The sequence below is a fragment of the Trichosurus vulpecula genome, chromosome 9 (assembly GCF_011100635.1).
Source record: "Trichosurus vulpecula isolate mTriVul1 chromosome 9, mTriVul1.pri, whole genome shotgun sequence".
NCBI classification, from domain to species: Eukaryota; Metazoa; Chordata; class Mammalia; order Diprotodontia; family Phalangeridae; genus Trichosurus; species Trichosurus vulpecula.
The window spans coordinates 115852211-115863394 of NC_050581.1; the positions used below are offsets into that span (position 1 = coordinate 115852211).

At 39.9% G+C, this 11184-nt stretch overlaps 1 protein-coding gene across 1 annotated transcript; it reads right to left on the reverse strand.

Annotated features, from left to right (window-relative positions):
* Window positions 1–229: 229 nt before the first annotated feature.
* Window positions 230–2129, reverse strand: ZNF678 (zinc finger protein 678; the record flags this gene model as incomplete). The annotated part of the gene is given in 2 exon segments (XM_036738214.1): window positions 230–1808; window positions 1811–2129. Coding segments are annotated over 2 exon segments (1050 nt in total), but the record flags the coding sequence as incomplete, so codon positions are not given.
* Between the last annotated feature and the right edge of the window lie 9055 nt (window positions 2130–11184).

Genomic DNA, 11184 nt, shown 5'->3' on the forward strand with positions numbered 1-11184 from the left:
ATAAAAACCCTCCCTGGGCTCAGGAAGCTTCCAGTTTGATGAGAAGAGACTGTCCCTCTGCTATTCAGATTGTGAGGAGCGATACATTCATTTCCTTGTAGAGCTAGGTGTAGTTATAATCAGGAAGCATTCAGCATGGTTCCCTGCTGTCTAGATTGTCTAGATGTCCTTGGAAAGAAGTTTTCTAATTAAGGAACTTATAATCTACTGGGTAAGCAAAATGCATAAATAAAAGATAAGAAATACGAATAACAATTTAACATATGCACCGAAAATAAGAATACAATTAATTGAATAAAGAACTGATCACAGTGCAACAGTGTCCATTTTGACAAAGGAAGAACGGTTGAAGGTAGAGACTTTGGGGAAGAAATACATTTTTAGTTAGATCCTGAAAGATGCCACACATCTAGATTGGCAGGGGTGTGGGAAGGAATGAAATCATTCAAAGGAGGTGGCATATGAAAGGGCACAGTTGGGATATGGTCAGTCTCACACTAGAGATAGTAACTGGGTAAGCTGAAGGGTATTGTAACAAAAACTGTTTCAGGAAAAATGTTTTGGCAGCTTAGCATAAGAAAGAGCATGGAGAAAGGTAGAACAGAATAGGGTGGAAGCAGATAGAAGGTAATACAGTGTTCCAAAAGCCATTAAAGTTTATAACTGCACTAAGACATTTTGGGACACCCTGTATATATGTAGTTTTGAATGAAGGACAGACAATACTGCCTGACTGGCTAGACTCATCAGAGGAAAAGAATGTGTCAAAACCAGAAAAATATGGTCCCTATCTTTAGGGACAGTACAATGTACTTGGGGATATACAACATATACATGAGAAACCCTCACGAACATTTACAAAGGCACTTGCAAGGGTTGGGAAAATTAATAGGTTTGTGTTTCCAGTAGTGAGGATGGGTTATGATGAACCTCTGGCCTTGAACCCCTTTGATATCAGGGATACACATTTGTGAGATCTGCCAAAGTCACTATTCTCTAGAAGGCTGTGGGAGTTTTTCCCCAGTGTAAATGTTAACAGGGATCAATCCCATTTCTTGACTTCATTAGTCCATTATGCTAATGAATTAAGTGAAATGACTCAAAGGATTTCTCATCTATATGGATTCTCTGATGTACAATAAGGTATGAGCTTCGACTGAAAGCTTTCCCACATTCATGGCGTTCATAGGATTTCTCCCCAGTGTGGGTTCTCCAATGTACAGTAAGGTGTGCATTACGGCAAAAGGCTTTCCCACACTCGTGACATTTATAGGGCTTCTCTCCAGTATGGATTCTTTGATGTCGAATAAGGCTTTGGCTTTGACTGAAGGCTTTGCCACATTCATTACATTCATAGGGTTTCTCACCAGTGTGGAGTCGCTGATGTCAAATAAGACTTTGGCTCTGACTGAAGGCTTTCTCACACTCTTTACATTCATAAGGTTTATCCCTGGTATGGATTCTCTGATGAACAATGAGCAGTGAGCTATGACTAAAGGCTCTCCCACACTCATTACATTTATAGGATTTTTCCCCTGTATGGATTCTTTGATGTTCTGTAAGAGATGAACTTTGACTAAAAGACACACCACAAAAATTACATCTATAAGGTTTTTCTCCAGTATGAATTCTATGATGGGCAGTAAGTCTTGAGCTGTGATTGATGGTTTTGCCACACTCATCACATTCATAGGGCCTCTCTCCAGTGTGGATTCTCTGGTGTACAACAAGTTGTGAACTATGACTAAAGGCTTTCCCACAATCATTACACATATAAGGTTTCTCTCCAGTGTGGACTCTCCGATGCTAAGGCCTGAACTCTGATTGAAGGCTTTTCCACAATCACTACATTGGTAAGGTTTCTCCCCTGTGTGGATTCTCTGATGTACAATAACATGTGAACTATGACTGAATGTTTTTCCACATTCATAGGGTTTCTCCCAAGTATGAATTCTCTGATGCTGAATAAGGCTTTGGTTTTGATTAAAGGCTTTCCCACACACATTACATTGATAAGATTTCTCCCCAGTGTGGATTCTCAGATGTTGAATAAGGCTTTTGCTCTGATCAAAGGCTTTCCCACACTCAATACACTTATGGGGTTTTTCACCAGTGTGGATACTCTGATGTCAAATAAGGTCTGAATTCCAACTGAAGTATTTTTCACATTCACCACATTTATGTGATCTCTGTCCTTTAGAACATCTCTGATGTATGAGGAATTTGGAAGTAAGACTGAACCCTGCTTCATAGTCCTTACACATCTGGTCTCTTTCTTCTCTAGGACTTGTCTTGTCCTTAACCATCACTTCCAAGGAATTTCTTTCCTCTCTCTCTCCTGTTGTGTACTCCCATTGCCTCTCTTTCCATTCAGTGGCTGCTTGCAATGTGGGCTCAGAAGGACCATCCTTTTGGATGCATTCTAGTGTCCTTGGGTATGAGTCCTCTTTGAAAATTTTACCCTCTGAAGTCTCCTTGTTCAAGTCTTCATTCTTGGTCCTGGCATTGCCATCTAACCAAGAAACAGAAAATATAAATATCATTTCTTCAAAGTGCCCTAGAAATGCAGAGCTTGTATATGTCAAAACTGGCTTTGCAGAAAGAGCAAAGATTAAGCCAGTTAGTTAGAAAAAGGGAAAATCAAGGATGGATAATTAAGGAATTTAGAAGAAAAATCAGGAAGAGGTAAAGAGAGAGAAGTAACACATGGCTACGTGGGTGAGGAACAAAAAAAGGAAATGGGTCAGAGGGATAACATGCAGCACAAAAGGGGACTGGGATAACTAGAAAGGTAGAAAACTAAGGTAGCAGTTATAGGGAGAAAGAGCAAGAGCCCACCTTGCCCATTATACCAGACTAGGAGAACAGGATGACTGAATTTAGTCTAATTCTACCGGCTCCAGGGATATATGTAAAATAAGATCAGTGTTCTTGACAAATTTTCAACAAGTTCTTTTTAAAGTTCAGTACAGGTAACTGTTCTAGTGCTTGGAAATGCATTTGAACTCTCAACAGTATTATCAAGACAGCATTTTAAAAGCAAAGATGGAGGAGAAAGAATAGCTGGTGGCAGCACTAACAGAGTCTGTATCACTCACTGTGATAGGCTTTCTTTGGGTCCTTTTTATCCAGAGCTCTATGAAGATCCAGGACCCATAATTCCTGTCCTTGCCCAGGCTGGGAGATCATGGCAGTTTTAGGAAACAGAAATCCTGCTTATGAAGAAAAGAGAGAGAAAAGAAAGGTTAACAGAAATATAGAGCTGTTCTGGAGACTAATCATATAGTATTTAATATATACCTATTTATTGAACCCAGTATTATGCTGGGGGCCAAGGGTAAGAGTGGGTAAGAGAAAGAAGCATCTAACACCTACTACCTAATCTCAGATAGCTTTACAGTATACTGAGGAAGAAGAATTAAGACACATAAAACAATAGTGAAGACAGTATATAATTAAAAGTTAAACTGTGTGGCATATGTGCTGAGGGCTTTAGGAATATAAAGGTGAGGGATGGAGCAATCATGGAACATACTGTGGAGCAAAAAGAATTTAAGCAGGGCCCAGAAGAATGGGTAAGTTTGGCTAGGCAGAGTGGAAAGTGAGAAAGTACATTCCAACTGAGGAGAAACTAGGAGCAATGGAAGTTTCTGAACATAGCCTTGTTTAAAGACAAATTAATTGAGCAGCACTGCACCGGAGGGACTGAAGACCTATCTTAGCTCCTGTCCTATAAGGTACAAAGGAGTCAGCAATAAAAATACCTGGTTAAAATACTTAGGACTGTACTTACATGAAGGAAAAGATGACATAGGAAGTCAAAAGAGTGGGTCTGCTGATTCAGAGCAAATTCTTTGCTCTCTCTGATTCCAAGATAGAAAAATAGGAAGAGGAGATGACAGATAACAGATGAAACAATACAGAAGAATCATTACATGGTGATGAAGGAATCCCATGAGGAAAAAGGTACAAATGAGGAGCCTCCAAAGGAATGAAGGAAAAGTGAGAGAAAGACAGGAGTCCCGAGCTGGGAATGATGAGTATCATATGGGGGATCATGAAAGTGAAGCATCATTGAACCACAAAGCACCATGAGAAGGCCCCTTGATGAGAAGGTGCCAAAGGACAGAACAGCATGCAATACTTGTGAAGCTGTTTCTTCCCAGAGCAATTCCTGTGTCTACGCAGGAGCTGAGCCCTGGTGACACAGAATGTTAGAAGAGGAAGGGAATTCAGAGATCATCTATTCTACTAATATTGACTCTAAGACGTGGAAACTGAGACCCAGAGAGGTGAAATGACTTACCTGAGGTCATGAAGCTGGTCTGGCATATCTGGAATTAAAAACCAAGTCTTCTAACTCACCAAGTCCAGCGCTCTTTCCCTCATATTACACAATGAAATATAATTAAGCTCGTGTGACAATCAAGGTGGAACTTGAACCTCAGAGAAGAAACTATAGGGAATGTTCAGGGGGACAGGAGAAGAAGGGACCAGAACCTTCTCCAATTCACCATGTTTAGGGTCAGAAGCCTCAGTTTAGCAACCTTCCTCCCCTTAACTCTGATGATAACTCTCACTCTGGCTCTGAAATCTCCACTTCCACAAAAATACCCAGTCTTATCCTGGGTCACTTTAGAGTGAATATGCTAGGGAAATAACTCAAAGACATGAGCAATTCTGAAAATATTCCTGGCCAGTCATCTGAATGTCTACATCTGGAATGCTGCATATAGTTCTTGTTATCATACTTAAAAAAAAAAGACCACTGAAGACATTTTTTATTTCAGCAAATTAAAAAGTTTTATGCAAATAAAATAAGAAATATAGCTAGAATTAGAAGATAAATTGTCACATGGGGAAAAAATGTATTAAATAACTGACTACTTTGATGTCCAAGATACAATGAGAACATGGCTAAGACTCCAGAAAAGAACTGGTCAAAGGACATGAATATTTTCAAAAAAAGAAGTGCAATCCATCAACAATCATGTTTTTTTTTCAAAAGCTATAAATCACTAAAAGAGAAATGGAAATTAAAAACAACTCTGAAATTTTACCTTACACCCTATAAGTCAGTAAAGACAACAGAGAATCAACACTGAAAGGTCTATAGGAACAAAGGCACACTAATACACTCTTGATGGAGCAATAAATTCAACTAGAAAATTATTTGAAACACTGAGAAAATTTACAAACTTAGTCATACTCTTTGGCCCTGGAATCCCAGTTTTGGGCATATACTCAAAGAAGCTCAAATATAGAAGGGTCCCATATAGACCAAAATATACAGAGCATCACTCCTTGGGATAGCAGGAAAAAAAAAAAAGAAACACTTGGGAAACAGATGAAAAAACTGTGGATATATGAATGTAATGGAATAGTAATGTGTAGAAAAAATAGGTATAAAGAAATCAGAAAAACTGTGACAATACTGGAAAGGAATGATGCAGAGCACAATCAGCAGAACCAAGCAAACAACATATACAATAACTGCAGTAATATAAATGAAAAGACTATGAGAAGGAAGTTGAATGTTGATATACTGCAGAGACCGATGTCGGACAAGAGAACAAATCATTAAACATAGTTTTCTTCTCTTGGCAGTGGGGAGAAGGGTGCAGAATAAGGTATACACAGCCAGTCAGAGTCAATTTCACTTAACTGTTTTTCTTTGCTTCAAAGGAGGGTTCAATGGAAGTGGGCTTGTATCCGGATATGCCTGTAATATAAAAAACAAAAGGTATCAATAAAATTTAGGGAATAGAAAAAATTAAGAAGAGTAACTAAAATTATGAATCTGACAAAGAAATCCCCGAAAGATTAGTGGAAATGCTTAAATTCTTCAGGTATCAAAGGGTTATAAATAGAAACTGTAAAATAATAATCATAGCTTATATGTCTGTGCTGTACTCTAGCGTTAACAAAGTATTTTCTTTACAAGAGCCCTGTGAATATTATTAAAAGTATAATTAACCCCATTTTTCAGAGGAAGAAACAGACTTGAAATTAAGCTACTTGCCCAGTCCCCTCTAGTTCATACATGTACAGACATACTACACATACATGATGTCAGAACTAAATGTCAGAACTAAAATTTGAGCCCAAGTTTTCTGATTCAAAGGTCAGTGTTTCTTCCATTTCATCAAGCTGCCATGTTCACAAAGGAATATAGATTTGTTTCTCAAATTCCAAATTTACCACTAGTAAAAACCATTTCATGCTTGAATGAATTATTTTCAGGATGATTAAAGTATTACTTTACTTAACAGGTAGTAAATATGGGATCTGCATGAAGTCCTTATGCACCTTTAAAAACTTAGGGTTACCAGCAGTCAATGAATAAGCATTTATTAAGCTTCTACTATATGTGCCAGGCAGTGCCTAGGTGCTAGGGACAGAAATACAAAAAAAAAAAAATAAAGGAAACAACTCCTACTCTTAAGGAGCTGATATTTTCTCTAGGAGAATAAGCAGGATAGAAACTATCTGTAAAAATAGCCAGTCAAAGAAAATTTATTAACATTTAGGATGACTACATAATTGAAAGCACAGTTCTGAATGCTGTTTTAGAGGCTAGGTGGCCCAGTGCATAGATTTGGAGTCAGGAAGAACTTAGTGCAAATGCTGCCTCAGACATTTAGTGGCTGAGTAACCCTGGGAAAGTCACTTAACCCCAGTCTGCCTCAGTTTCCTCATTTGTAAAATGGAATAATAATAGCACCTACTTCTCAGGGTTGTTGTGAGGATCAATTCAGATCATAATTGTAAAATGCTTTCAAACTTCAAGGCAACAGAAACATGATTTTATCATTAGTATTTGTATTATTATGTCCTGTCAAATACAGTCATTGTGTTACTAGGTTTTTCTTTGTTACAAAGTGACTTTTGTAACTTATCTCTGTGTGTTGGGAGAGGGGGAACTATCCATAAATAACTGATATCAAAAGGCAACCAAGGTGGGTATTTGTTTTGCTTGATCATGCTTATTTGTTCAAATGCTTTTGTTTTTCCTTTTTTTGTCCCAATGGAGGAGCTGGATGAGAAAACAGCTGGCTGAAGCAACGCTCTGGACAACGAAATAAAAAACCCTTACGGCGCGCTGTAAGAACCCTGAACTGGCTCTGGGATGGCAGGGGAGAACAGGGGTGGCCTTTGGCGTCCGGGCCACTGCTTGGAAGGGGCGTCGGGGTGGGACTACGACGCTTGGAAGTGCCCAGGGAGGAAAGGTGGTCAGTTGTGGCAGAGGACAGAGCTCCGGCCGGAGAGTTAAAAGAGACCAGGGGTCGGCCGGTCAATTCACCCTCCAGCCTCAGTTGCCTCAAATGAAAAATTTAGATTCTTGCATCACCAAGCCGAGGGTCGCTGGGGGAAACTTTAGAATCCGAGAGAAAAGAGAATTATAGTTATTATTCTTATGCACAATTTGGCGGGGTGGGGGAAGTGACCCCGAACAAATAGGATTGGGGGAGGTGAGGCAGTGATTCAGGACCTCGCGGATGAGGGAGGGAGGGGGGAATAGCTCCTCCCAGAACCCCTCCCCTCCGGTCACCTAGGCTCCCCAGCGCCCCTCCGCCACGGCCCAGCTGTCGCCCCAGGGTTGAAGGAGGGAGCCGCCTGACCTCGCCTTCGGGTTAGGACACCCCACGCGGGCCGTCCCGCCCCCGTCGTGCCCAGGGCCTGATACCTGGATACTCACCAGCTGCGAGCTCCCGTGGAGCAGAGGCAGGGAGCCCCCCGCCCGCCCGCCCTCTGTGTACAACGGGCAGGCCGGAAGCGCAGCCGGGGGCGCGCAGGCCTCTTCCGGCTGCACCCTAGGAACGCCCGAGGACCTCTTCTCCCCTAGCCGCCCAGCTGGCGGGGATTCCCCGCGATCCCCTGGGGCGAACGGAGGGGGAGGGGCAACCCAAGCAGGCCTTGCCGGTGGGGTGCCCACTCTAGGGGGCGGAGCCACAGGGTGTCGGCGCTGCCAGCCTTGTTAATTATTCAGCTTCTGGTAACACATAATGTGCAATTATGCTCATCAGGGTTCATTCAGCTAGAAATCAGCCATTTTTATGTTCATCATTGTGAACTATTACTTTCATTCATCATAGTCAATTATTCATTGTTTTTCAGCTATATCGTTATTTTCATCATTTTAATAGTGATCATTATGAATTAATATATTCGTTTTATTATACTCATTCACATCTGTCAGTACAATATATTCGTTATTATTTTCATCATTTTATATTCATTATTACATTTATTATGTTTCATTCTATTAATTATTTTTCTTTCAGCTATAAATAATATATTCATTATTTCACCATTTTATGTTCATCATTATGAATTATATCCATTCATTATATCGTATTCAATTATATCCATCATTTTTCTTTTAGCTATAATGTTCATTATTTTCATCATTTTATATTCAGCATTATGAATGAAATCCATTCATTATATTCAATTATTCGTCATTTTTTTAAAGTCACAAATAATATATTCATTATCATTTTCATTTCTTTTTATATTCCTCATTATACATTCTATTCATCTATTCATTATATTCAATTGTTATTGTTAAGTCGTTTTAAGTTGTGTGTGACTCTTCCTGACCCCATTTTGGATTTTCTTGGCAAAGATACTGGAGTGGTTTGCCATTTCCTTTTCCAGCATATTTTACAGATGAAGAAACCGAGGCAAACAGGGTTGTTCCAGGAGTCACACAACTAGTGTCTGAGACCAAATTTGAACTCAGGAAGATGAGTCTTCTAGACTCCCAAGCAGGGGTGCTCTATCCACTGTGCCACCTTAGCTGCTGCATTCAATTATAATAGTTAAAATTTTTGTGTCAGCTATAAATAAGATATTATTATTTTAACCATTATTTTATATTCATTACAAATCATCCTATTTGTTCATTATATCTGATTATATCGTATTAATATGATTATATTCACCATTTTCTTTTGGCTACAAATAATATAGTAATCATTCTCATAATTTTATGTGTATCATGTTCATCCTTTTTTGCTGTAAATAATATACTCATTTTCACCATTTTATATTAACCATTATGAATTAACATATTCATTATACTAAAAATTATATTCATCATTTTTCTTTCAGCTGTGAAGATAATACAGGGTGTCCCAAAAGTCTTAGTACAGCTTTAATAATATTAATTATAACTGACATTTGGGGCAGCTAGGTGGTGCAGTGAGTAGAGTGCCAGCCCTGGAGTCAGGAGGACCTGAGTTCAAATCCAGCCTCCCACACTTGACACATGTACTAGCTGTGTGACCTTGGGCAAGTCACTTAATCCCAAATACCCTGCCAAAAACAAACAAAATAATAATAATAATTACTGACATTTATGTAGCACCAAGTGCTTTACAAATATTATCTCATTTGATTCTTATAACAACCCTGGGAGGTTACTGATAGTATTCTTTTCATTTTAGAGATGGGGAAATTGAAGTTAAGTGACTTACCCAGGTTCACACAACCAGTAATAATCTAAGGCTGGATTTCAACAGGTCCAATGTGCCACACAGCTACTCTTCTACTTTCCTTGTCTTCCTTTAGTAAGCTATTGAAAAGACTTGTTAGTTCAAAGCAAAAGACATTTGATTAAACAGCATAGCAAAATAACTGATAAAAATATTCCCCAGTCGTACATATATGGAGGACATGGAGGCAAACAGGTACGAGCAACACTTGTGGTCAGGGAACATGAGTCAGAGGTGGGTTTGAGGTAGGTGGTGGAGGGAAGAATACAGGAAGGGGATTATAGACTAGTATCTATAGGAATCTAGGATGCTGCCCTGGTGGGGCTGGAGGAAGGGGCAAAATAGCACTGAGAGCCCAATCCCCAACCTCTCTGCCCAAGGTTACACAGCTAGCTAAAAAAAACAAACAAACCCAAATAGGGTCACAGTGGAAAACAACCAAAAACAACTAAACAATGGGTGTAATCAAAGGAAATCCCTAACCTCAAAGGTTCTGGCTAGACCATGGGGCATATTTGGAACTGGGCCCCCTCCATTGGGCCATAGATGTTCTGGCTCAGTAGAAAGGCATGGCACTTTGAGATGATACAACACCTTGAGTGTTCCTTTGGGCACAAGGGGCTGGCTGTGTCAAAGTTGTATCAGAGAGGGCCTGCCACTAAGCCAAGAACTTTAAGGCCTACTCAGTAAACCTTAAAGTGAATGACCCTAGCCTCTACTGTCAAACTCTAATTTTTGTAATGCTTGGTCATAAAAGAGAGAACATATGCTGGCCTAGGTGAGCTTAAGGCTAGATTGCAGAGCCTTAGCTAGCTACCTCTTCTTCATGTTTCCTTCTTATGCTTAGGTGATTCTGAGATGATCATTTCCAACCTTAGAGACAGCTTTGTAAATTCAAGAGGTATGGAGCTCTTTGATCCCTCTGTTGGTGCCATTTGCACTGGTCATTGGGGGTTGGGTGGTGGGTTTCCAGCCACTCACTAATCACTAATAGAGTGATTCCTGGAGGAAAGATGACTGTCAGGAGGAGAACTCCAAGTCCTAGCCTAGCTGAAGGAAATAGTACAGAGTGAAGAGTGTTATGTAATGCCTATTCAACAAAATACTTCATGTTTTGATGTTTTAAGCATCACCCTCCTAAGAGAGTATAATGGTGGTGATCGTAGAATCTGAGAGTTATAAAGCACTTCAGTGGCCATCTGATCCAACCCATATACAAAAAGAACTTCTGTTATGATATCCCCAACAAGTAGTCATTCAGCCTTTACTTTAAGGCTTCCAAGAGGAGGGAGAGGGAACCCAAAACCTTTCCAGACAGCCCATTCCACTTTTGGACAGCTCTAACTGGGAGAAAGTTTTTCTTGACATCAAACCTAAATTTACTTCTTTGCAACTTCTACCTGTTGCTTTTGGTTCTGCCCTCTAGAGCCAAAAAGTAAGACTAGTTCCTCCATATGACAGCCCTTCAAATACTTGAAGACAGCTATCATGTTCCCTCTGAGTCACATCTTCTCCATGCTACACATTACCTAGTTCCTTCAACTAATCTTCATATAACACAGACTCAAGGCCCTTCAAAATCCTGATAGCCCTCCTCTGTACACTTTCTAACTTATCAACAATCTTAAATCATGGCACCCATGACTGAACACAGTACTCAGATGAGGTTTGGTGAGAGCTGTTA